At 54.8% G+C, this 26,420-nt stretch overlaps 1 protein-coding gene across 1 annotated transcript; it reads right to left on the bottom strand.

Moving 5' to 3' along the window:
* Positions 1–1,935: 1,935 nt before the first annotated feature.
* Positions 1,936–23,738, bottom strand: OAS3 (2'-5'-oligoadenylate synthetase 3). The gene is made up of 16 exons (XM_047827135.1): positions 23,375–23,738; positions 20,183–20,465; positions 18,376–18,551; positions 16,849–17,087; positions 15,414–15,567; positions 14,647–14,991; positions 13,202–13,484; positions 12,695–12,870; positions 11,628–11,878; positions 11,069–11,213; positions 10,201–10,374; positions 8,589–8,874; positions 7,408–7,583; positions 6,852–7,090; positions 5,940–6,087; positions 1,936–5,777 (listed from the first exon to the last, which is right to left on the bottom strand). The coding sequence occupies exons 1-16, from the start codon at positions 23,711–23,713 to the stop codon at positions 5,766–5,768; spliced, it is 3,426 nt and encodes a 1,141-aa protein (XP_047683091.1). The 5' UTR covers positions 23,714–23,738; the 3' UTR covers positions 1,936–5,765.
* Between the last annotated feature and the right edge of the window lie 2,682 nt (positions 23,739–26,420).

Genomic DNA, 26,420 nt, shown 5'->3' with positions numbered 1-26,420 from the left:
TGACAACGGTACCTCTCCGGTAGGGTTCGTGTTAGAATGGGCAGACACTTGGCAAATGATGTTTGAGAAGCTGTTATCTCCATGGCCTGGGAAGTCAGAGTCAACGAGGGCAGCCAGGAGAAAGAGACCCAGAGAGGGGATTTATTTGCTCAGGGACACACAGCAAGGCAAGGGCTGAGCCAGAGTCAGGTTTTAGTTCTACCACTGGGCACATACACGTGCCAGCGTGTTCAGCAGGCATATGCATGTGGATACCTGTAGGTCCTCAGCAGGTACCTCCCCGGCCGAGCAAGGATGGGACACCGGCCCAGGAGTGCACAGGCCAGGGGGAAGACAGACGCGCAACTCCGTCCAGAGCTGTGCAAAATGAAAACCCCAGAGGGCTCCCACTGGCTGCCTCTGTCTAGCAATAATAAATAAGCCAGAAGGCAAAAAAAAAAAAAAAAAAAGTCCCTGAGATGGGGAAAGAACAGGGCCCTTCTCTGCTGTGATGATTAGCTTCGTAGGTCAACCTGGCTGGGCCATGGTACACAGATATTCGGTCAAATGTTATTCTAGATCTTTCTGTGAAGGCTTTTTTTTTTTTTTAGTAGACTTTCAATAAAGCAGAATACTCTTCCTAGCATGGGTGGGCCTCATCCAACCAGTTGAAGGTCTTAATAGGAAAAAAGGCCGACCTTTCCTTAGGAAGAAAGAATACCACCAGCAGATGGCCTTCAGACTCAAGCTCCAATGTCAACTTTTTTTTCTGGGTCTCCAGCCTCTCAGCTTACCCTACAGACTTTGGACCTGCTAGCCTCCACAAATAGCATGAGCCAATTCCCTACTTGGATCTATCTATCCCATGGGTTCTGTTTCTCTGGAGAATCTTAACTACTACACCTGCCCAATAAGGGTCTTTCCTCGTCCTTATGACTGTTCCTACCACATCTCGAGGTAGGCTGCCCAGGGGTCAGAAGGCTCCTTCTCTAGATGAGAACACGAAGGCTCAGTGGGAAGGTTCACACAGCTCGTAGTTTGTCTGGATAGGTTCTACCTCCGAATGACCTGATTCCAAAGTCCCTGCTTTATGATTGTTTTAAAAACATTGCATTTTGCAATAACTCGGAACACTTTGCATTTGCAATAACTCGGAGAAAATGTGCGAGATGAATACAAAAGAATCCCCATACCCTTCCCCCAGAGTATTTTACCACATTGGTTCTTTATTCTCTGCATGGGCATCCCATCGTATAATTAGTACGGTATTGCCATTTGAGGTCATGTTGAAGACATTAGTCCCCTTTACTCCTTTTTTTTTTTTTAAATAGACTTTATATTTTAAAGCAGAATTAAGCAAAAAGCCCAGAGATTTCCCAGATACCCCCTGCCCTCCCATGCACAGCCTCCCCCACTAGCAACATTCCCCTCCCCCACCCCTGCCTCCAAGACTGGAGCATTTGTTAGAACTGATGATCCTACGTGGACATGACCTAATCACCCAGACCCCTTTCCTCTTAAATACTCCAATATGTATCCTCTAAGAACACGGATGTCTTGTTACATAAACACAGAGCAATAACGTGATTTAGAATTTTCACATTGATATAATGCTATCATTTCTTATAGCACATATAATGAATAGATTCTTATATTCAGATTTTAAAATTTTTTTTTAACGTTTATTTATTTTGAAAGACAGAGCATGAGCGGGGGAGGGGCAGAGAGAGAGGGAGACACAGAATCCAAAGCAGGCTCCAGGCTCCGAGCTGTCAGCACAGAGCCCGATGCGGGGCTCGAACCCATGAACCGGGAGATCCTGACCTGAGCCGAAGTTGGACACTTAACCAACTGAGCCACCCAGACGCCCCTGAATTATACACTTTAAAAGTTATAATTCATGGCATGTGAATTATATCTCATATTTTCAACTTTAAAAAGTTAAGTTAAATTGAAAATATAGCCCGCCCCCCCCCCCCACTTTCTTTGGACTCCTACATTGGATGGGGCCCATTTCTTGACTGGGTCCTCATCTTCCTCTGCCTCCAGGAGATGGAACCCCTTTGGGTGTTACCCAGGAGGCCCTCTGGCTCTCGGTTTAGCTTTTAATTGCTGACTGATCACACTTAGCTTTTTGTTATTTTCATCCCCTTAGGCTGTGGTTTCCTAGTAAGTTTGTTTGTTTGTTTTTTTCATGTTTATTTCTGAGAGCATGACAGTGGGGGAGGGGCAGAGAGAGAGGGGGACAGAGGCTCAGAAGCGGGCTCATTGCGACAGACAGCCGACAGCCCAGCAGGGCTGGAACTCAGGAACCTGTGAGGTCATGACCTGAGCTGAAGTCAGATGCTTAACTGACTGCGCCAGCCAGGCGTCCCATCCTAGTAAGTTCTAATGTTGGTTGGGGCTAAACCCTCCTCCGAGCTCTTTTTTTCTGCATTTTCCAAGCTTTTCTTGCACACGTGTGTGTCCTTAGGACTTTAGTATCAATTTGTCTCTTCCAGAGAAAAGTGCATGTGGACATTTTTGTGGTTATCCTTGTTGCATCCACACGACTCCTGAAACAGAACGCGACGGGCACCAGTGACAGTCCCCACAAGGTTTCTTGCAACGAGAGGCGAGGCCGACCGATCGGGACCAACACTTTTGATCAGAGTGCGGCCTCGAACAGGCGGGGTACAGAGTTTTTATAGCCGACCACGTCGTTTTATCGTCACCTGGGAACAGAACAAAGAAATAGTTCCCAGATGAGGTGGAAACAGTTCCCGGATGGGGTGATTATTCTAGACTTTCTGCCGTGAAGTCCAGTGGATCTCCTTGACCCTGCCTCTGATGCGACTTTTCTTTGAACTTTTGTTCCCTTAACTGGTGAGGCCTGATTTACAAGAGTAAAGCAAGGCTGCTCTCTCTTAACCTTCAGATCAAAACAAAGCTGTTCTTTCTCAAGCTGTAGGTTAGCCCTACACCACAATTTAACCCTTACATCCTTAGGGTCACTACATGTACGAAATCAACTTAAAATCGCCACCAATCTAAGGGTGTGGCTAGATCAGGAAGCCCTCAAACGGGACAGCGGGGCTATGAGGCCAATACCAGAGTGGCCGTTGTCAAGGACTCAGGAGCCAGAATAGAATAAATCTGCCCCCCCCCTCCCCCCCCCCCGTCAGGTCAGCCCGGACCAGGTGACAGGTCCTTCTCACCTCCAACCTACGGCAGCTACCCCATTTCTCACCATCTCACAATTATCCTAATTCAAGAGCCATTTTGGGGGGTGTGGGGCGCATAGAGTCTGCGTCATGACGATGGGAGTTATCGAATTGAGACCCTGCTGCTGGCCCGACCTGGGCCAAGAACCACCAGCTTGCCACGCCCAGGTCCCCACCTGCTGCTGGACACGTGGTGGGACGGGTCTCTGTTGCCCACCGGTGTCAGCTCTGAGCCCCTGGAACCGCACCAACGCAAAAGGTGTACCTTGGGGTCCTGCGAACCCCAGCCCCGGCTTCACAGTCAGTGAAGTGAGTTTAAGAAGGCTTTATCAACACCGCGTGCCCTCAGTAGCAGTCCAGCTGCCAGAGCGAGTGGCAGAGGGAAGGGGGGCACCCACGCGGCCCCGGAATCCGGGGGCTCCGCCCCCGAGCCTCGGCCGCTGTGGCCCCAGGCGGAGCAGAAGGCCTGCTCTCTGGCACTTTCTAAGAATGGCATGGACAGGGGAAGGCTCTTCCCCAGCCCCGGTCTGCATCCCCGCCATGGTGTATGTCCCCCCCGGTCCCTATGTTGAAACCCCAATCCCGATGGGATGGTATGAGAAGGTGGCGGTCTGTGGGAGGTGGTGAGGTCTCGAGGGGGGGCCCCCACGAATGGGATCAGTGCCCTTGTTAGAAGAGTCCGGAGAGCTGGCCGGCTCTCTGCCATGTGAGGACACAAGAGGTTTGCAGCCTGGAAGGGGCTCTTCCCAGAACCCGACCGTGCTGACTTCCAGCCTCCAGAGCTGCCGGAAATACACTGCCGTTGTTGATGAGCCACCCGGTCTGTGGTGCTTCGTTACAGGAGCCCGAACGGACTCAGCGCCCGAGCGGCAGTACCCAGCAGTGGGCCACGGAGAGTCAGGCCATCTGAGACACTCAGGGGGGGCAGGGAGGGGATGCCTGGTGGCTCCTTCCCCTCTGTCTCCTCCTGGTCCTCCCTCTGGGACGGCCCACCCCCTCACCCGCCCAACAGACATTCGCAGTTCACAGCGCATCTGCTGGGGATGCCGACCCGGACGTGGGCGGTCAGCGCTGGGCATCCCTCCTTCCCTGCGCTGTAAGGAGTGGGAGGTGAACCATTCGCTTCCGATGGCCCTGTCGCCAGACTTCTGGCCGTAATTTCGACTGTGCTCCAGGAGGGAGACAGAAGGCATCTTCCTGAAGAGCTGGTGGCTGGCAAGTCCCGAGCGACACCCGTGGCTGCTGGAGCCCATATCCCGGGCCTGGCCCCGGCTAGGTGGGTGTGAGGCAGTGGCCTGGTGACAGGCAGGGGCAGCTTCCTGACCTCTGATTCAGCCACGGGGGTCTAACCTTGAGACCACCAGTCCCACCACGGTCCTTGCCTTCCGCTCCTCCCGACTGTCCAGGGACTTTGGATGGGATCCCTTCCTGCTAACGATTCCTGGACTACTTCCTGTTGTCTGTGCTGAGCCTTGACTAAGAGGGACACAGCTGTCGGCCTGGAGGGCAGGAGCCCCGCCTGCAAATCACACGGTGGATTTGCCCTGGAGGGCGGAGGGAAGCAGGCCGAGCACTGTTGTTTGGGCACTGGCTCGCTCTGGGATGGAGAATCCCACCGGCGATGTTCCAGCACATCAGGAGAGAAGACAGGAGCCCAGAAAAAAATTCAAGAAGGCAAACAGGCCGTGGTCTCAAGATGTGCGAAGGAGGTAGAAAACAAGGCTCCAGCGAAAAGGCATTCAGTCAGGGGTCCCATGAGAGGGACTGCATGGTACACACGTCCCCACGCCTTCCGTCTGTGGCAGACAAGACCGGCCCATCCGGGCAGGCTCTTCCTGCCGGTGGCCGAGCTCAGAGAGCTCCTCAATAACACCGTTAGCCTGTGAGCCCATATTCCTGCCTCGGGGCCAGCCACGTTCCCCTACCGCATCCATGGCAGACATCACTAGTTGATTACATCACTCTTCCCAGGTATGCATCCGTTCTTTAGAATCCTCCAGAACCCAGGACTCCAGGCGGCCGCTGCCAATGGCCTGTGGCTGACAAATGGCACGAAGACTGCCATCTCGGCGAAAGCCGCTGGGCTGGGGAAGGAGGAGAGGCCACTGGGCGGACAGGGATGGGCCTCAGTGGAAGATGTGAACCGGCGCGGATGGGCAGAGAAGGCAGGAAGGAGGAGGACGTTCTCGGCAGGGGCGGGACGCAGTGTGGTACGCGACAGTGGCTGGCTGAGAGTGGAGTCATGGCGGCGACAGGCCGCTGCCAGCCCACCGAGTCTGGTGCGCGGCCGCAGGAGGCAGGGGAGCAGGGAAGCCTTGTGGTGGCCAGTACCTGTCTGACGCAAGGGGGTATTTGATAAAACTCGGCTGGGCTGGGTACGCAGAGCAGGAGGAGGGCAGAGAGTGGGAAGGCAGGGATAGGAGTCGGGAGGCTGGACAGAGGAGGAGTAGATTCACTGAATCGAGGTCTCTCTGTCTCTCACAAGCACACACACACACGCACACACACGTCTGGTAGGTGACCCGAAGTCTCTCCACGCCAACGGCTGGCGTCCATCCCTCCATCTGGTACAAATTCCGGCCTTCACACGGCAGCCTGGCGGAAGGTGACAGAAGAAGTTGGTTCTCTGTTGGCAGAGACCAAGGGACAGCCGGGACGTGGAGGCAAGGGGGCCCCTTTGGCAGGAGTCAGGCCCCTCCCCCGAGCACACTGTCCCCAGGGAAGGGTGCGCCCTGCTGCGCCATACAGCTCTCCTACCTTCGCTGGCCATGGCTGGATGGGGGTGCCGTCCCTGCCCATGCAGCACGGGGCAGACATGCAGGCCACAGCTTCCTCGGCCAGCAGGTCCCAGCGGGCATTGTGGCCCAGGTTGCCCGTCGGGTCAGCTGGATCCAGGATGATGGGCCTGCAATTCCCATCAGGGTCAGTCCGACCCCTGGCAACATCTGGGTGCCCTTCTGTGGGACTGGTTGGACTATTCTCCTCCATCACCCAACACTCTGCATGGGCCACTTCTCCCTTCTGTGTCCCGGGCAGACATTACTAATCAACCACCATGTTCGTTTGGGCCACTCTTACCCCTTCAGCATGTAGCGGGCATTGTTAATTAATCTCGGGACTGGTTCTACCACTCTCCCTTCCTACATCTGTGGCAGATGTCACCACGTCAGAGTCTTTTTCAACACATTGTTGTAAGTTGCCATCACCCACTGACTGGAGATGCATCGTGAATTTGTGCAAGCGTCTCTGTTATCTTTGCACCATTTCAGAGGGAGGCAAAATCCCAAAGAAGCAGACCTGCTCCTGTTACCTGGTGGGTTCCCAGGTAGGGTTGGCGCATTTAACAAATATAAACAGAGGATGCCCAGTGACATTTGAGCTCTGGAAAACCGTCAGTATGTCCCAAGGACCGCGTGGGGCACACACATACTAAAAAGTCACTCATTCTTTTTCTGAAATTCAAACTTGACTTGGAGTCTTACATTTCACCTGGCCACCAGGGGACCAGGAAACGGAGTGCCTGTCCCTCAGGTGCTAAGGCTGTCCCTGTTAGAAAGGAGCTCCGTTCCAGGAAGAGGAGTTTGCTGTCCCTGCTCTGTGCCCTGCAGAAGTGGGAAGGGCGAGGGACCCCAGATCTGAGACACTGCAACACTGAGGGTGGGCCAGAACCTGGGCTTCTGAAGCTGCTGGCTCAGGAAGTCCCTGACAGTCTCGTCTCGGTTGTCGTAGTTGACGGTCCAGTAGACACAGAGCTCACGGTACCGGCTGACCAGCTCCAGGACGGTGCGGAAGCCTTGCGCCATGTTGAACTGGGGGTCCCGGCCGCCCTGCTCCCAGGCATGCACCGTCAGGAGCTCTAGCCCGTGCTGGGGGGGCAGGGAGCCTTTCCCCTTGGGCATCTTGTTGCACTGGGGAATAAAGGGAAAGTGTGGGTTGACACTGGCAACGAAGAGGCACAGGAGGGACCCTTCCAGAGCTGGCAAGACCACCCCAAACCTTTACCGGGCACTTCCATGCGTCAGATGCCCGGCCACGCACTGTGCCCTCAAATGCTGCGATGTGGCGACACCAGCCCCAGTTCACCGATAAGCAAACCAAGGTCCCACAGCTACGAAATCTCTCTCCGGCCGCTCGGCCAACCCAGGGTCGTGCCCCGCCTCCTCCCAGGACAGCGCTCCGGGGCCCGGGCGGGGGGCGGGGGGATGGCCCCGTCCTCGGGCCGAACCTGCCGGTACCAGTGCTTGACCAGTCGGATCAGACTCTTCAGCTTGGTGGGGCGAGAGACGATGAAGTCCCTCTGCAGCTCCGTGAAGCAGGTGGAGTACTCGCCCGCGTTGTTATAGCTGTGGATGAGGTCGACGTAGACTTGAGACGTGGGCCTCCTGCCGGAGCTCAGCTGGCCTGGAGACAGGGAGGAGGCCACCGTCGGCTCGTTTCCCAGAACCCCCCTGGGGCCAACTGAGACAGGCCTTCCAGGATCTCCTACTTGGGCACCTCCCTCGCCGGGGGTCTGGACCCACGGCGGCGGGGAGGGGGCACAGGGGATCTTAGACGGAACACAGACGTGGCGTGACCCAGCCTTAGATCCCCGGCGAGAATCTCGCGGCCCTTCCTGCCCCCTTTCAAGTCTCAGCTGGGAGCTGACACATCTTTAGCGGCTCCTGGACACTCGTTCAGCCCTCTCTAACAAAGGCAGAGCCTCGGTCTTAGAGCCTCCTGTAAGGAACAGGACCGTATCACCGCCCTTAAAGGCACTCCTTGACATTCAAGCGTTCCTGCTTTCCGAACTGAGGAACTGCGTAGACTCAGACACATTTCTGGATGAGTCCCTCCCTTGTTACTCGATTCCCAAACCTCAGGAGCCAAGTACTTTCCAATACACGGGACGTCCTCGCTCTGCGAACTTTCCAGTGCAAGCTCAGAACTGAATAGATGGAAAGGATTTGTGTTTGTTTTGTGCAGGGATGTACCCTTGGTGCCACGGAGAATGCTGGACACATACTCGCTGCGTGTGTTGAACGAACGGATCCTCCGGGTCTGTGGAAGGTGGAGAAGGCAGCACACAAATCCTCGAAGCTGGGAGTGCACGGAGACACTCGAATACAGTGTCAGGGGAAGACACTGCGGCTCAAGGCAGGGAATTCCCTTGCTCAAGGTCATCTGTCATGCTGAGACTAGGGCCCAGCCCAGGGCCACTGTTAGATCGCATAGAACTGTTGTATGAATTGGAAAAACGTGTCCTTTTCTCCAGACACCTCGCAGGAAAGTGGTGAGAAACACACATGTGTACAATGCCTGCCCTGTGAACATGTGTGGTCTGGTTGTGCAGTGCACAACCTCGACTGCTGTCCCTGGCAGCCCTGCCTCTGCTTCTCCCCTTCTCAGGAGTATGCTTGGGTACCTCACCTAAGGCGTTAAAGGCTGGCAGCACGTCAAAGTCCACGCTCTGATCCAGCATCGTCTGGGACATCAGAGAGAAGCTCAAAACGCGGGGATTCTCCCACTTGGGGATCTCGAACTTCACCTCGAACTGCATCTCCTGCTGACATGCCTCCAGCTGGGCTCGGATCTCTGAGATGATCTCAGCCCGCTTGTTCCCTTGTTCGGTGAACTGGCTGAAGCAGCTGAGGAACACCACTATATCAGCATCTGAGCGGCCTCGCAGAGCTGTGCCTTTGGCTAAAGAGCCACCCTGGGGAGGACACGGAGGCGGCTTGACCCTTGCAGGACTGCACGACGTCCTCCTGCTGGAGCCTGTGGGTCAGGAACTTGCTGTGTGACCTTGGGCAAGTCACCTAACCTCTCTGTCTTACCTCTTTAATATGCGGTTAAGACGTAGTATGGTTGCAAGAAAAAGAAATGTGCAAGATGTTAAGTTTAAACCCTTCAACAAATGCAAACGTTCTCATTCCATCAAGTTTGGGGGCCGGGAGGGATTTGGGAGATTTATTTGTTTATTTTTTTTGACCTGTGGTTCTCAAGCCTGCTTGTACCAGGAGAGCTTTAAAAACTGACTGATGTACGTATGGCTCCTATGCCCCTGTGACTGTGATTTAATTGGCCTGGGAGGGGGACAGGGCATCAGTCTAATTTTTAAAAGTCACCTCGTGATTCTAAGTGAAGCCACGGTTGGCAACCAGTGAGCCAGGTTATCATCTTTAAGTGTTATGGACAAAGAAGGTAAGGATCAGAGAGGGGAAGGTATTTGCCTGGGGCCACACAGCAAATCATCAGGCCTGGGACTTTTCATTGGCTGATTCTATGCTGATAATCTTCCAGAGCTAACCTGGGTCTCACTTGTGACTTCAGTTGTGGACCCAGGTTGTATCTGGTGCAGTGGATAATGTGACTTTTTATACACCCCCAGCATCCCTTCTACTTCGATGACCAGCACCCTGGTTTTCTTTGGGGGAATCGCTCCTCCCCCACAATTCAGGTCCACGTGGGACTGACTCAATAATATGAACCAGGCTTGGCCAGTCAGAGCATGGTGTCTCCCTAGCCCCAGTGATGAGTTTGGGGAGGGGTACATAACCCGAGTCAGGACAGTAAGACTCAATTCCAAGACTTATTTGAATTTTGAGAAAAAAGATTCCCCCTTTCTGGAAGCTTAGAGATGCTAAGAACCATCACATGGAAAGGGCTTGTCCGACACAGAAGACAGCAGAGCCAAGAGCTGGGATGAAAAGCTGAGTCCTGGTGACCCCGCATGGGCTCCTGGATCTAGCTGTACCTGATGGCAGATCTACTCCAGGGCTTTCCATTTACATCAGCCAACATACTCCCTTCGTTCCTCCTTTTGAGTTGGCTGTCACAAGCGGCCAGAAGAGATTTGTTGGACACCTCTGAGCCCTCCCGCCGCCACCCACCTACAACGACGGCGTTCTGGTTTCCCTTCTGTGTTTGGCCTTGTGCCGATTGTTGTAAGGACCACAGAGGTGGGTCAGGCCTGGCCCTGGCCTGGGAGAGATCCCCAGCCTGCAGGGCCGTCCTTGCCCACGGCCCTCTGGGGACTTACCTTGACCACCTTGAGCACTTTGATGGGAGAATTCCGGAAGCAGTTTTCCCTCAGGAATGAGCAGATGGCGTTGACGGCCTTGTTCACCTGAGCCAAGAACTGGCGGCTGGGCTGGAGAAATTCACTGATGAACTTGTCAAGGTCCCCAGCTGGTGTTTGGTAAAGGAGAGCAGGCTACAGAAAGAATCCAGGTAGCGCCGGCTCGAGCCAGGATTCCCTAGGAGCGCGCAGGCCCTGCCTCTTGCCAGTCTATGAGGATGAGGCTCCCGCTACCTCCCACAGCCCTTTTCTTTCTCAGCTGGTTGGCAGGTCTGTGTGGGAGCATCAGAAGGACCCGAGTTCACGTTCTGGTTCCACCGCCAACACGCAGCCTTGGTTTCACCATCTTTAAATGGTGGCAATAACAACGCCCGTGCCTCACTGGATTGTCGTGAGTATCAAGCCCTGGTTACGAGAGCCGGCTGACAAAAGCAAGGGCAATAAACTCATATCCCTTCGGGGGCTGGCTATCGCCTTAAGCGGGGGTCCCCTAGAAGCAGAGCCTGCGATGGGGGTTCTCGTGCGTGGATTGACGGGGGGCAGTGCTTGCAGGAAAAGGGGAGTGAGGGAAGCAGGAGGAGGAGCTAAGCAAGGCTCCAGCTCGAGAAAGCTTTCTCTCGATCCCACGGGGAACTCTGGACTCGGAATTGCATCACAGAGCCGGTCTCGCCTTAAAAAAACGAGGGTGGGCTTTTTGTCCCCCGTGTCACTGAAGCGCTGGCTGGGACAGAACAGCAAATGTCTCAGCTGTAAGCTGGCAGAAACACACACTCCTGGCAGCTGGGGAATGCGCGCACCGGCAGGGAAAGGGAGTCTGGACCCCTCTTACCATCACATCCCAGGGCTGCACAGACATCCCCTGTCTATTCCTAAGGCAGGCCTGTGTCTCCAGGGCTGCTGCTTCTTGGGCCAACAGCTCCCAGCTGCCCTGGCCCACATTCCAGGTGGGGTCAGCAGGATCCAGGAGCAGGGGCCTGGGGGGGCAGAGTGGATGGGCAGGCAGGTGGGGAAGGTGGGAATCAGTGAAGAGCAGGGGGGTGGGAGGGACCGGGAAAGGGTGTGGGGGCTGGGGAGAAGGAGAAGAGTGTCAGGACCTTAGGGCTGGCCCAGTCTGTCCCACGCACAGTAGGCTTCCCACCTGGCTGCCTCAGTCAGGTATTGGGTGAGCCCTTCATTTCAGAAATGATATTTTATTGTGTTAATGAACCTGGCTCTGGCTTCTTTGGGGGCTCCCTGTGTCCATGCTTCTTCAGCAAAGAGTCCAGAGCGAGGAGTGGGGTTGGGGCACCCAGATCCCAGCCTGGATCCCTCCTGGATGCAGTGACTCCGGCGGGGGGGGGGGGGGGGGGGGAGGAGAAAGGATGATGCAGTGCATCGTGGGTCTGCACCTGGGTTTCTGAAGCTGGCCAAGAAGGTATGTTCTGATAGCTGGGTCCTCAAAGCTGTAGTTGACCGTCCAGTAGACACAAAGCTGCTGGTGCTGCTGGACGAGCCCTAGGACCGTCTTGAGGCCTTCAGCCGTGTTGAAAGAATCGTTCCTGCAGCCCTGCTCCCAGGCGAAGATGGTCAGGAGCTCCAGGGCATAGACTGGGGGCAGGGAGGCACAGGCTGGCTGCCGTCCTCTGTTCCGAGCTGCGACCTAGGTCACCCAAGGCCAATCAAAGAATGAGTGGAGTTGAGCACCCAAGATGTGCCAAGCATGGCCCTATGTACTTGGAGAGGGAGGGGAATATAAAAAATAAAGCCCTTTGCATTTCACGGAACAAAATGGAACCCTTTTTATTTCCCAGGTGGACACACAGAGGTCTGGGAACGGGCGTGGGTAGTGACTTGTCCAAGGTCACACAGCGAGGCTAAGGATCTCAGACTTGATCTTTGCCCAGAGTCTCTCCATCAAGGGTGTACGGGACGGTTGTACAGGAATGGGGGCTGCGATATATTCAGCTTGGTATCCCAACATCTGGCACAATCGTGACGTTAGTGGCAGTGGGTGCTCAGTAGATGTTTGTTGAATGAGTACACGAATGCGAGTGCATTCACATGAGTGTTTTTGGTGAGGGAGGTCTGGAGGAAGCTCGGGGTTTATTTAGTACACTTTGCACACAAGACAGTGATGGCGGAACAGCATAAGCTAGGGCTTGGGGGTGGGCAAGAACAGGGAACCCATTAGCAGCGTGGGGAGTGAAGGGAAACAGATGAGCTAGAGGTGGATGGTGAACCCCAACTGCAAGAAACGGGCATTCGGAGCTTGACGGACAAAGAGATTTTCTTTCAGCCAGGGACTTCCGGTCTGTACCGGAAATGGAGGATGGAGGAGGTGGACCTTCTACTTGGGATGGCCAATAAGAAGTGAAGGAAGGGAGACGGCTGCCTGGGGGAGGCGATGATTGGCTGAGGCAGTTGCCATGACAGCAGCTACTTCCTGGGAGGAGGGAGGCGGGTATGGAGGCCTCACCTGGTAATACCAGTGCTTCACGAGCAGGATCAGGTTCTTCAGCTTGGGTGGCCGAGTGTTCACGAAGTTCCTCCTCAGCTCTGTGAAGCAGGCCACGTGCTCGCCCCCCTGGCAGCCGCTGTCGAGGAGGCGGGAGTAGATCTGGGGCTCAGGTCTGGCGCCCGCACAGAGCTGCCCTGCGAAATGTGAAGTACTCTGAGTGCCTAGCTCTAACGAAGACAGCAGCATGTCCCCACCCAGCCACTCCCCAGCCTTTGTTAATATTTTAACGTTAATTACATAGCATAGCACTGCAACCCATAATACACAGTCTACGACATGGAATAGCAATCAGAACTTTTTTTTTTTTTTTTTTTAAGCACCAAATACGTGCTGGGTGCTTTTCAGTAATTTTCGCTCATCCACCCAATAACTCCGCAAGGTGGGTGATCTCGATCCTAGGCAAGCTGTGTAGCATAGCGGGCGAGAGAATTGGTCTCCAGGGCACAGGCTGGAGGCAGCCCTCACCCACGGCATCAAAGACGGGCAGCAGGCTCACGTCCATCCAGTTTCCTGGGGCCCGGGACACCAGCTGGAACTGTAAAGCCTCGGGCACGGTCTGCTCAGGAAAACGGAGGCTCAGGCCGGGGACTGGGTCTTGCCACCAGGATTCCAACTGTGCCCGCATCTCATCAAGGATCTCCAGGCGGCGGGCCCTTTGGTCCCCGTAGTCCTCGAAGCAGTTGAGGAAGATGACGAGTTCGGCATCACCGTAGCCCCTCAGGTCTGTGCCCCGGCCAAATGAGCCCCCCTGCAGAGGATGGGCCATCTGAGACCCGTGACTGTCCCTGAGCTCAGGAGTCAGACTATGACCCCACCCGCTGTACCCCCACTGCAGTCCCAACACTACTCTGTCGCTGGTGTCGGGTCTGGGGACACCGTGACAGAGGCGGGCTGCACAAGCCCCGCGACCTCTGACTCTGAGAAGCCTGGCAGAGTCAGATTATGTCCGCCTGCACCTGCCTTCTGACCCTCGGGGCCTGCGCAAAGTCAGACCAACATGTAGCAACAGAAAACGGGGGGGGGGTGCGGTGAAGGGGGCAGGGATTAATGATTTTAGCCGAATATCCGCAGCACCTATTGACTGCCCATCTGGACCACACATGGCACGTTGAGGTCCCGGGGCCAAATGGGGCCTGTGGATGTGCTCTGCTGGCCTGCTTCCATCCATCCATCCGTTTATTGGGCACTCACATGCGGCAAGGTATGGGAGTACATAAAAGTTACCTGTTCTCCTGGAACTTACATTCTAGCAGGGGGAGAGGAGGGAGGGACAGTCAGCAAACAACAGCTCCCAGAAGCGCTAAGGGCTGTGTGCAGGCAAATAAGGCAGTAAGGGGATGGGGTGGGGCTGTGGAAGGGAGGTTGCAGTTGTGAACTGAGCAATCAGGCCTCCGTGAGACTCTAGAGGGTTGGGACCCTAGACTTAAAGGAGAGTGGGGGAAGCCAAGTGGATGGGGCGGGGGGGTGGGGTGGTGAGGGATTCCAGAAAGAGAAACCAGCCAGTGTGGACTCTGGCCGGTGAGTTCAAGAAGCAGCCAGGAGGCCAGTGTGGAGTAAGTGAAGTTCCGAGAAAGACCAGGGCCAGATTCTATGGGCCTCGAAGCCACTGTGCTCTGTGAACCCGGGGAGGGTTTTGAGCAGAGAGGAGACGTGCTCTGTTAGCGGTTTAAAAAACTATCATTAAAAAAGATCCCCCCAAAAAGCTGGTACTTAGATACACACCTCCGGCCAGCAAGCTACCCCTCCACGGATGCCCACTTGCCCTGCCCGCCCTCAGCAGCCCGCGCTTGCCCAGCCTTGCCATACCCCTCCACAGATGCCCGCCTTGCCCAGCCCGTGCTGTGGCTCCTCCCCCTCCTCGCTGTGGTGCCCCAGGAGGGTCCCATCGGTGTCCCCACCCACCGACTTACCTTGCTGACTGTGGACGCCCTGTAGAAACGCTTCTCGCAGAGGCAATGCAAGATGACATCGATGGCCTTGTTGACCTGCTTCTGGAACTGGGGGTTCGGTTTCAGGTGGTCCTGGATGAAGCGGTCCAGGTCCTTGGTGCTGATGCGAGACAGATCCAAGGCCGTCCCCAGAGTACAGGGGGTGGTGCTGGCTGTCCCTGAGGGGCCAGGAGCTGGGCGTGAGGGCTGCCTGCTCCCTGCACTTGGGTCCATGGTGTCGAGACTGCTGCTCTCCTCCGGGGCCCTCTGGGCAGAGTCTCGCTGGATGGGGTGGTCCAAACCTGAGCACCCAGGACGTGGAAGGCCCTGGAAGTTTGTTGAAGGAGCTGTCTTACAAGCGAAGAGGCTTCTCCATCCCTTCTCTCGCCAGCCCCCTCCCATTGTACGGTCAGGGTGACTGAGACTCAGAGAGAGAAAGCGAGAGGGTCACCGCTAGCCCCTAAGGCGCCTTCGTGCAGATTAGATAGAGGCGCCCTTCCAGACGGGATAAATTATAAAAAGGTCCCCGGTGCCGGGCGGACACAGCGAGGTAAGCAGATGATAACAACGCCACCGGAAAGGTTCCTCCAAGCAGGCTCAGCTTGGTGATCAGGTTGTGTTACATGCCTGCAGCCCCCACTTTTCAAGCCTGGCCCACATCCCAGGGCCCCAGCACACAGCAGATGCTCAGGAAACACCGAGTACACGAATTGGGTGCGTAACAAGGATCCTGGGAGCCCCTCACTCACGGGCCCCTCCCAGGGCTGCACAGCGCCCCCCGCCGCCTGCAGAAAACACGGGTGCTCATAGCAAGACTCTGCCTCTCGGGCCAGTAGATCCCAGTGCCACGCTGCTCCGTTCCCCACGTCCCACGTGGGGTCAGCTGGGTCCAGGATCACGGGCCTGCAAATCCAGAGGGACAAGAAGGTTCTGGTTAGTGAGACGGTCAGGATCAGGGGCTCTGAGGTCAAGCAGGCCTGGCTCCAACTCCAGCTCTTCTCCTTTCCAGCTGTGTGACCTAGGGCGGATGACTTACCTTCTCTGAGCCTCAGTTACCTTGGGCAGGGGGGGGCTGCCGTGGAGATTACATCAGAGTCATGATCCTCCACTCTGCACATTAGAATCATCAGACAGGAGGATCCACCCCCAGGGACTCAGAGTTACCCCCGAGACCAAGCAGTTTCATTCCCATGTGTCTCTCTAATGGTGCGGGCACACCGAAATGTGCGTGCAAGGCTGTTTAGAACAGCCTCATGGTAACCGGAGTGGAAACCACCAAACCGTCCATGAGGAACAGGACGGAAAGCATATTGTGATAAATGCACACGATGCAAGTACTCTGCTCGGCAACAGAACGCAATAAGCAACAGTAAGAACGCACCACCGTTGGTGGTCTTTTCACAGGTGGGTTCACTTTATAGAAAGGCATCAAATTGTGCCCTTGGTACTTGTATGCTACGTGTCGCATAAAATGTTCACGTGTAAAATACGTTCACGCAAAAATCTTTTTTTTTTTTAAAGGTTTACTTATTTTTGAGAGAGAGAGAGAGAGGGCGGTGGGGGGGGAGCGCTAGCAGGGGGAGGGGCAGAGGGAGAGGGGGAGACACAGAATCCCAAGCAGGCTCCAGGCTCCGTCTGAGCTGTCCACACAGAGCCCGCGACATGGGTTTCCAGCTCACGAACGGAGAGATCATGACCTGAGCCGACGGTGTCGCTTAACGGACTGAGCCACCCAGGTGCCCCTAGAAAAATCTTTTTAAAAATGCCCCCTAGTGGGGTGCCTGGGTGGCTCAGTCGGTTAAGCGGCCGACTTCGGCTCAGGTCACGATCTCACGGTCCGTGAGTTCGATCCCCGCGTCGGGCTCTGTGCTGACAGCTCAGAGCCCGGAGCCTGTTTCAGATTCTGTGTCTCCCTCTCGCTGACCCTCCCCTGTTCATGCTCTGTCTCTCTCTGTCTCAAAAATAAATAAAACGTTAAAAAAAAAAAAATTAAAAAAAAATGCCCCCTAGTGACTGTCATTTCCCTCTGGGGCTGAATCCACTGAATTAGTAAGCGCACAGCGTGTGGCTTTGGCCCCCGCGCAGGCCTCCGGGAGAGGAGACCTGTTGGATCATTGACCATTGTTAATTATCTCCTGCGGCCCAAGCCCCGGAGAGTGCGGACAGGGGGGTGATGGGAGGTACCTGGGTCTCTCGAGCTGGTACCGCAAGAACCACCTGACCGCAGGGTCCTCGAAGCCGTAGTTGAGGGTCCAGAAAACACACAGGTGCTGATACTGACAGATCAGGCCCAGGACGGTGCGGAGGCCTTGGGCCAGGCTGAAGGCCTCCTTCCCACAGCCCTGCTCCCAGGCGAAGATGGTCAGCAGCTCCAGGGCATAGGCTGGAGGCAGCTCCTCCCTCCTCACCTCCCCCTGGCACACCTGTTAGAGGGGAAGGGGAGGGGAAGAGAGCGCTCCCTGGAGAACTTCCCCGGAGCTCTCAGTCTAGGGGGTGCAGAGCCCGCCCACCGGGACGCAGGCGAAGCCTGAGACGAGATGCCGCGTTCCAGGAACAACCTGCCGAGTCTCATCTGCCCTCGCTCCTGGGGCTTCGGCCAAGCCTCGGGCGTATGCGACGCGAGCCTCTGGGATTGGGGAGCAGTCAGAGAGAGGCCGGCGGGTGGGCAGTGCGAGGCTGCTGCTCATCCTCCAGATGAGCGGATGGCAGAACTTTCCAGGGCCACACAGCGAGTCGTTGGCTGAACGAGATCCGGAATTCAGGATCTCCTCCCCCCAGACTTGCTTTATGATGAGTGGTCCACCAGAAAGACCAAGCCGTGTGCCCAAAGATCTTGGGGGGGAGGGGGCCTGTTCCCTCATCTCCAGGCACAGGCTGGGCACCCCTTCTTCAATACACAACAGTCTGTCGACAAACATGAATGTTTCGGGGGTGGGGGTCATTCCTGAGGCTGAGGCGGGAAGCGTACAAACTCCGCGTTACTTCATACCATAGATAAAATATTCCAGAGAGTTCAAAGCCCTGAACCCACACGAAAAGAAAACTTTAGAACCTTCTGGGAGGAAATATGGGAGAAGAATTTTAGAAAGGATAGGGGCGCCTGGGTGGCTCAGTCGGTGAAGCGCCCGACTTCGGCTCAGGTCACGATCTCGCGGTTCGTGGGTTTGAGCCCCACGTCGGGCTCTGTGCTGACAGCTCAGAGCCTGGAGCCTATTTCAGATTCTGTGTCTCCCTCTCTCTCTCTGCCCCTCCCCCGCTCAAGCTCTGTCTCTGTCTCTCTCAAAAATAAATAAACATTAAAAAAAATTAAGAAAAAAGTCAGGATAGGCAAAGCCTACTTACACAAGATGCACCAAGTACAAATCACATACGAAAAAGATGAACACACCTGATTACATTAAAATCGTGACATTTTCCGTGACAAAAGACCTAAGAACAAAACGGAAGTCCCAGCCTCGTCCTGGGAGAACAGATTGCATTATGTTAACTCAGTAAGAATTAGCACCCAGAATATGTAAAGAGCTCCAACAAACCAACAAGGAGAAAACAGCTAGCCCAGAAGAAAATAATAAACCAATGATATGAACAGGCATATCTCCCTAAAGAGAAACACGAGTGGCCACGGAACATAAGAAAATATTCTCGCCATCGCGAAATCACAAATTCCAACAGTCCTATGCCTGGGGCGAGGACCCTCCGAAGCCACCTTACCTGGCGGAACCAGTGCTTCACCAGCAGGATCAGGTTCTTCAGCTTGGCCGGGCGAACGTTCACAAAGTTCCTCCGCAGCTCCGTGAAGCAGGCCGCGTGCTCGCCTCCCTGGCAGCCGCTGTCGAGGAGGCGGGAGTAGATCTGGGGCTTGAGTTTGACATCGGAACTGAGCTGTCCTGCGGGAGTGAAGTGCTGTGCGTCAGGAAGGGTTCCGAGGCACAGGATGGAGAGCCGGGGGCGGGGAGGAGGGCAGTTCGGTGGAGGCGGGTATCCACGAGCATGGGGGCTGGAGGATGAGGAAGAGAGCCTGGAGCTTCTCAGGGGGCAGGGAGGAAAGCTCTAGACCAGAAGGAAGAGCCCCTTCCTTCCAAATGGCCAGGCAGCCCCCAGGGCCCGGCTGCATTCCAAGCCGGCTCCAAAGGAAGGACGCTTCCAGCTGAATCAGGAGTACCTAGAACCTGGTAGTTCTTCCCTCCCTGCGGTTCCCTCAGGCAGAACACTGCACATACCTTTAATTGGTGCCAGAGGGGAAAGGCACGGTGCTGGGGAAACCGTAAGGCAAAGGATTCCGAGCCCTTGGCAGTGATAATATTTTTTTATGCTTGCGACACTAAAGTTTCACACCGAGTGCCGCGTCTCCCCACCAAAACCCCACCGGGCAACTTGCCTTCACTTCATCTTACAGCTGCGGACACTGAGGCACAGAGAAATTCAGGGCTGTGCCCCCGGTCACAGAGCTGGCAAGTGACGGACACAGGACTGGAAGTTAAAGCTGGCTGCCTTTGCGGCGTGGGCCTTTCCCGCCACCGCTTCCTGTGGGCCTGGCCTGGGAAAAGGAAACGCGCTCCATAATTTCCCGGGCTCCCCCGACATCGCTTACTTGCTGTGCGGCTTTGGGTGAGTTACCGTCCATCTCTGTGCCTCAGTGCCCCTCTTAGGAAAAGGGAAGACAAGACAGTACAGACCTCATAGGTTTGTTCTGAGGAATTAATGAGATGAAATAGGTCAAGTGCTTGTTGGAGTCGAGCACTGAGTAAGCAGTAGCTATTGTGATTGATATACGTGTACCGAGCGTGGGAGAGTGTGGCTGTCCGTCAGGACGTTGTAACCTGGATAAGTTCAAGAGAGCTGTCTCCCAGGACATCATGGTTAATAAGAAGAACACTGATAATAATAATAATGATAGTAATAGAAATAGTAATAATAATAATAATAATAATAGAAAGAAGGACAGCAAGCACTCGTACAGCCCCATCATGTGTCAAGTTCATCACAGGTATTCACGCACATGGTCTTTCCAAACACTCTGCAAGATGGATTGCTACGGTCCCATTATTATTAACTTCATTTTACAGATGTGGGCACAGGGGCACATTATATATACTATATTATAAATCAAGCATGGATATACTATCAAGGGGAGCGCAAAAATCATATTAATGCCTTTAAGATGAAATACAAGATTTTGCAGAATGCTGGCCTTGTCCCCAAGCCCCCTGAGGCCAGGTGGCTGTGCCTTCCCCCTGGGGTATTTCTGGAAGGGCCGAGCAGCACTGTTCTCGGCAGTGGCTGAAGGAACGTCTCCCCAGCTGCTTGAGGGAGGGCCAAGCTTCTAGATGCCAGGACCGCAGATCCAGGAGGAACCGGGCTTTCTTGGCCCACACTCAATGCGTGTAGTCAGGGAACGAGAGCCCAGAGAGGGATGCCCAGGCCACACAGCAGGCTGGTGGCAGGGTTAGGACTGGAAGCCCGGTCCTACTCCTAAGGATCTTGCCCCCGACCCTGGAATGGGTCAGGCACCCCTCACCCAGAGCGTCGAAGGCGGGCACCAGGCTGACATCCATCCAGTTTTCGAGGTCCGTGGATGCCAGTCGGAACCGTAGGACCCTGGCCGCGTCCTGCTCGGGAAACTCAAAGCTCAGACCGGGGATGGGTTTCTGCCACCAGGATTCTAGCAGGACCCGCATCTCGTTGAGGATCTCTGCACGGCGAACGCCCAGGTCCTCGTAGTTCTTGAAGCAGTTGAGGAAGAGGACAAGTTCGGAATCACAGCCACCCCTCAGAGCTGTGCCCCGGCCAGAGGAGCCTCCCTGTGAAGCAAAAAACAATTCAGAATTCTGCACTCTTCGATTCTGGTGACCGAGTGGGCTGGTAGGCAACCTGAGCGAACCACGCGGGCTGTGGGGGGAGACGGTGGGCACACAGCCCCTGGCATGTGAAGCCATGCAGAAATGCAGGCCGAGGAAAGCCAGGCCTGAGTTTTCAAGAAAGGCATGTTTTATTTGTAAATCCATATATCTCTAAGTGTTGGCCACTAACTTCAAAAAGCTTTTGTTAATTTATAATTTAAAAAAAAAAAAAGTTTTTTTAGGGGCGCCTAGGTGGTTCAGTAGGTTAAGTGTCCGACTTCAGCTCAGGTCATGATCTCACGGTTTGTGGGTTCAAGCCCCGCATCAGGCTCTCCGCTGTCAGCACAGAACCTGCTTCGGATCCCCCGTCTCCCTCTCTCTCTGCCCCTCCGCCCCTCTCTTTCCCTCTCAAACATAAGCAAACATTGAACAAAAGCTTTAATTCAAAATGCTGGTGAAACAAATTCTGCTTTGCAGAACACATGTTCTCGGCTTTTGCCTGGGATCAGTTCAAAACCATGATATGACTTGCTGAATGTCCGGGACCTTTCTGACGGGTGTTTCTTTCTGCAAAGCTGTCAGCGAAGGACCTGCGAAGGAAACTCCCATGATGAGAGTCTCTACCCTGTGCCTGGAGCTCTGTCAAATGTCTGACACCTGTAATCTCACTTCCAGACAGTCCCTGTGATGTGGTTACACGCGGTTACATGAGCCTCGGGGCTGTGAAGTGAGTTAACACAGCCTGGAAAAGCCAAGAACCAGATTAGCCTTCCAGAGGGCATCTCCCCCACCGAGCTGGGATGGTGAATTATCCCAATGGCATCCCAGGTTTTTTTTTTTTTACTGCCAGCTCCTCACATGGCGGGGGGGGGGGGTGCCAACAAAGGGGGAACAGGGCAGAGCACGGAGGAATATTGTAAACCGAGCATTTCCTGCCTGTTTTGCGCTTGATCATCTCACGGAAGCTCTCTAACAAGCCTGAGAGGAAGGTACTGTTACCGCTCTCACTTTACAAACGAGATGAGGAAACGAAAGCGCAGAGAAGTTGCTCACCGACACCTGACTCAGAGAAGGCACCGTACTTGGAACCTGGGAGGTCAGCTCAGAAGACTGGGCTCCAAGCCTACATTCTTCCTGCACCCCTCCCCATCGATGAATTCCCTTAAAAATACTTATTTTATTGTGCACGTTTCTAAACCTACACAAAAGAAGAGCGGGTTTTTAAGGAAGTCTGTTGCCACATGTGCTTCATGTATGTTTTTATTTTAGAAAATTTTTGGATGTTTACTTATTTTTGAGAGAGAGAGAGAGAGAGCATGAGCAGGGGAGGGGCAGCGAGAGAGGAAGACACAGGATCCAAAGCAGGCTCCAGGCTCTGAGCTGTCAGCACGGAGCCCGATGCGGGACTTGAACCCACAAACTGTGAGATCATGACCTGAGACACTTAACCAGAGCCACCCAGGCCGCCCCATCTCCTTCTGGGATTTTTAAAGCAATTTCAGCCTTTGGCCACGCCACCGGGAGACATTTTTGGTGGTCACAGCTGGGGCAGGAGAGCCCCTTCCTGTTGGCTCTGGGCAGGGGTGGAGAAGGGAGAGGGCGGTCCTTCTGACAGGACTACAGAGGTCAGCCACCCCTTCTTTGCGTTCTGGTCCAACTAGAAGCCCCAGGCTCATCTTGCACATTATTCCAGCCCTGGAACTGGCCATTCTCCAAGGAGTCTTTTCCGCAGGGAGCAGCATCGGAAGACTGGAAAGGTAGCTCATGGCCCTATACCCACCTTACCACTGCCTCCTTCAAAGCTTTGAATGATCCGAAGGCCATAAGCTAAAGTCAACCATAAGAACTGTCCCAGGCTTTCCAAGAAAGCTGAGGACTGCCAGAGCTTTAGAGACTCTTAAACTATTGCTCCAAAGAAATTCGTCCTTTCCACCTCAAAGGCAGAAATCTGCCTCCACGTTTCCCAGGCTGCAAGCCTCTCCTTCTTTCCCACCTCCCAAGCTAAGACTCAGCCCCAGGAAACCACCAGCTGCTCTGGGGCCGTCCCTTGCCCTGTGTCTCCATCCCTTCCCTGAGAAGCTCCAAGTCCCCTCTACCCCAGCCAAGTTCCTTCGTTGCAGCCCTAGAGCCCCTGAGTTTGTGCTGAGGACACAGAGGCTGATGCCTGTCTCCTGCCTGAGCCTGTGGGCATCCTGAGGTCACAGCAGCAGGAAGGCATGTAAATGACAAAACGTGGCCGGGGGCAGTGGCTCACCCACCTTTCCCCAGTCATAAAACAGGGGTAATAATCCCTACCTCCTTGAATGTGAGGATTCTGCGGGATGACTCATTTAATGAGACAATGTTCATTGTTATTGGGCGGTTTCGCAGTAAATTAGGCTCCGTGGCTACTGGAGAAATACTAGGGTTTCAGCATCTTTAGGGTCAGGCATGGTGTGAGGACTGGAGTCTGTTTGGACTGGGTAAACGACTGAGTGAGTGAGCGAGTGAACTGAATAGAGGCAGCCTGTAAGAGCACAGATGCAAGAATCGGACGACCTGGCTTTGAATCTTGCCGGGCCTCTTACAAGCTTTGGACACATCATTTCGTCGCTCCGTGCCTCAGTTTCCCATGCGTCGGGTGCGGTTAATAGTACCCACTTGGCCGGGCTGTGGTGTGCAGTGTATTTTCAGGGCACTTAGACCAGCGCTGGCGCACCGCAAGCGTGCCTCCAAAGTGTCAAAGAAATGAATGGAAAGAGCTGATACAAACCGTCCGGGGCCACATCGCCCGCGGCAATGGGTTGTTCCTGTTTACAGGTGAGCTCTCCCCCCACCCCCGCCCCCGCCCCTACCCCAGCCCCTGCCCCTGCCCCCTGCGCGGCGCCTACCTTGGCGATTTTCAGCACCCTCCAAGGCTGGGCAGCGGCGCGGCCCCCGCGCTCCCGCAGGAAGGTCCCCAGGGCGCCCAGGGCGCGCCGCGCAGCCCCCACGAATTCGGCGGACGGCTGCAGTCTGCGGGCCACCAGGTTGTCCAGCGCGGCGGCGGGGGTGCGGTACACGTCCATGTCCACGGCCGGCTGCCCTCCCGCGCCGTCCGCGCGCGCTCCCCGCTGCCCGCGGCGCCCCGACCTGGGCTCTGCGCCCGGCGGGAGGGCAGGGGGTGGGGCTGCCGCCCCAGCCGCCCCGCCGCCGCGCCCCGCGTCCCTGCTCCCCAGCCTCGCAGGCATTCCGCCCCTCTCCCGCTTTCGGTTTCGGTTTCGTTTCTCTCCAGCAGCTCTGGGCTCTCGCACCCGTTTCCGGGTTCCCTTCCCAGCCGAGTTTCGTTTTTCGGCCTCTCGGCTCCCAGCACTGGGTCCGCCTTCCCTGCAGCCTCCCGCCCCCACCCAGCTCCGATGCACTGAACACACCTGAACAAAAAGCCTCGGCAGCAGCGGGTCCACAGAGCACCGTCACGTACCCTGGAAGCATTGAAGAAACGTGCAGGATTTACACGCGAGGACACGGTCACGCCTGGTGGCCTGGAGGAGGTTCACCCAGAGAGCACCCCGCGAGCTCTCCGCCTGAAGGGGGCGTTCTGAACACCGCTAGTAATGGAGGACCCTTTGCGCAACGCTTGTCCCTCGCTGCTTTACACGTCCAACCATCGCGTTCCATCCTCCCGACAGCCAGGCGCTATTATTACCACACCCGTTTGATGGACGGAGTTAAGGTACAGAGAATCTAGGCACCTCGGCCAAGGTCACATACGTAGCCGGAAAATTGTCAGACTGGATTCGAACCCAGCCCACGCTCTCAGTACTGCGCCGTGTTCTTACAGGAGCGCCTGTTCTTACAGGAGTATAAAAATAATTTACACGTTTAATGCAATTCCAAAATGTTTAGAATCCCAGTTTTTAAAACTTCAGACATACTCTGAAGTCCTGCCTGGAAGAAGAATTCTTTTAAAAAGGAGAAACGGGGAAGGAAGATGAGTATACCATGGCATCTCACGCAACGTTACATAGCAAGGTGTTATAAAGCAGCCAGAGTTAGGTCCCTTTGGGACCGGCGCAAAACTAGGCGGAGAGTAAGCAGCAGAGTGGAGACCTGAAGCTACCAGGGGTTTCTATCTTCACACCTGTCCTCGACCTTTCTGGCGGGTTCGCTGTGGCTCCTCTACCCAGAGGACCAGAAGGTGAGCTCTTTCCCAGGCTCCGCCCATGCCGCCGTCCAACCCCTCCTCCCTATCCCACTCAAAAATTCTTTAGTCCTCTGTCCCATACGCTCAGGGATCCAGCAGTCACTCTGTCTTGGGTAGCAATGAATGTGAACAAGGACCTTCTGAAGTCTGCCTTAAGCTCTAGGAAATAGATGGGGTCGGAGGGTGAACTGCAGAGCTCATAGCGAACCAGAGGAAGAGAGGGCAGGCTACTGGGGTGGACACCTGGTTTTCTACTTCGGGTAGCGAGCGCCACATCCCTGGGAGGTGTTCAGTTGTAGGAAGACGCCCATTTTGTAGGTTTGATATTGTGGAGGGGATTCAAGCCGGGTGCCCTCAGCCATCAGGTCATGCTTTCAAGCTCTCCTATTAATCAGTCTTCTCCCTGACTCACAGGTCACTTTAGAAATCCTCCATTTGTCAGGGCGCCTGAGTGGCTCAGTCGGTTGAGTGTCCGACTTCAGCTCAGGTCATGATCTCACGATTCGTGGGTTCGAGCCCCGCGTCGGGCTCTGTGCTGACAGCTCAGAGCCTGGAGCCTGCTTCGGATTCTGTGTCTCCCTCTCCCTCTGCCCCTTCCCTGTGCGTGCTCTCTCTCTCTCTCTCTCTCTCTCTCTCTCTCAATAAATAAATAAATAAATAAACATTCACTTAAAAAAGAAAGAAATCCTCCATTTGAGATAGTATGCTGAACGCACATTCGAGATCCCACCAAAATGACAGCAAAGATATGTTAAAAGTGTCCTGCAACTCAACAGGTGGGAAATCAAGAAAGATCACCGTCAAGGGACCAGGACAGCTGAGGTATGTTGAGGAGGGAGAAAGGGAAGGGTCAAGACTGGATGAAGACGGGGGACCGATCACGTACACAAGCTGTCAACTGCCGCCCTAGGCTCTAGAAATCACAGGGAAGAGGGGAACACATTGGATCATGCTGCCGGATGCTAAGTAGAGGCCCCGCGGGCGAACTGGGGTCTGTGGGACGCCCGAGACAGATGTGGGGCTGGAGGAAGTAGGCCATGTTGGCCTGAAACACGGGAGGGAGAAAGTGCTTCTGCAGGGCAGGAAGGGCTCTGAGCAGCTCGGGGGAGGGGCCCTGACGTCACAGACACAGGGGTGTGCAGGGAGGGCTTCGTGGCGGGGAGGGGTATTTGGGAGCGTTCACTCGGGGCTTCAAAGGCGGCATTAGGTTAAAATTCACCTTCCTTTTTTCAAATTTTTTAAATTAAAAAAATTTTTTTTACGTTTATTTATTTTTGAGAGAGAGAAGAGAGAGAATCCGAAGCAGGCTCCAGGCTCCTAGCTGTCAGCACAGAGCCCGACACGGAGCTCGAACTCATGAACTGTTGCGATCACGACCTGAGCTGAAGTCAGACGCTCAACCAACTGAGCCACTCAGGTGCCCTGTCCCCCCCGCCGCCCCCAACCAAATCACCTTCTTTTGAGCCAGGGGTGGAGTGGGAGGGGCTGGGAGCATAGGGGGTGGGCCTCAGCATCAATTCTGAGCATCAATCCAGCATCAATCAGTTTATTGCAAAAAGAATTGATAAAGTCAGAAAATTCAGAAGAGTATAAAGATCGCTTGAAATGTTGTAGTGAAATACACTCTCTGCAACATTTAGGTCTTCCAGGAACCAAATGCTACAAAATGCAATTAAAGAGAACATACTGAGGACAGAAAAATAGAAACAAATATGTAGGAATAATATGACAGAGGATGTGAAAGACCCATGCAG

The sequence above is a fragment of the Prionailurus viverrinus genome, chromosome D3 (genome assembly GCF_022837055.1).
Source record: "Prionailurus viverrinus isolate Anna chromosome D3, UM_Priviv_1.0, whole genome shotgun sequence".
NCBI lineage: Eukaryota > Metazoa > Chordata > Mammalia > Carnivora > Felidae > Prionailurus > Prionailurus viverrinus.
Note: the sequence above shows the minus strand (reverse complement) of the source record. Positions and strands in the feature narration are given on the sequence as shown.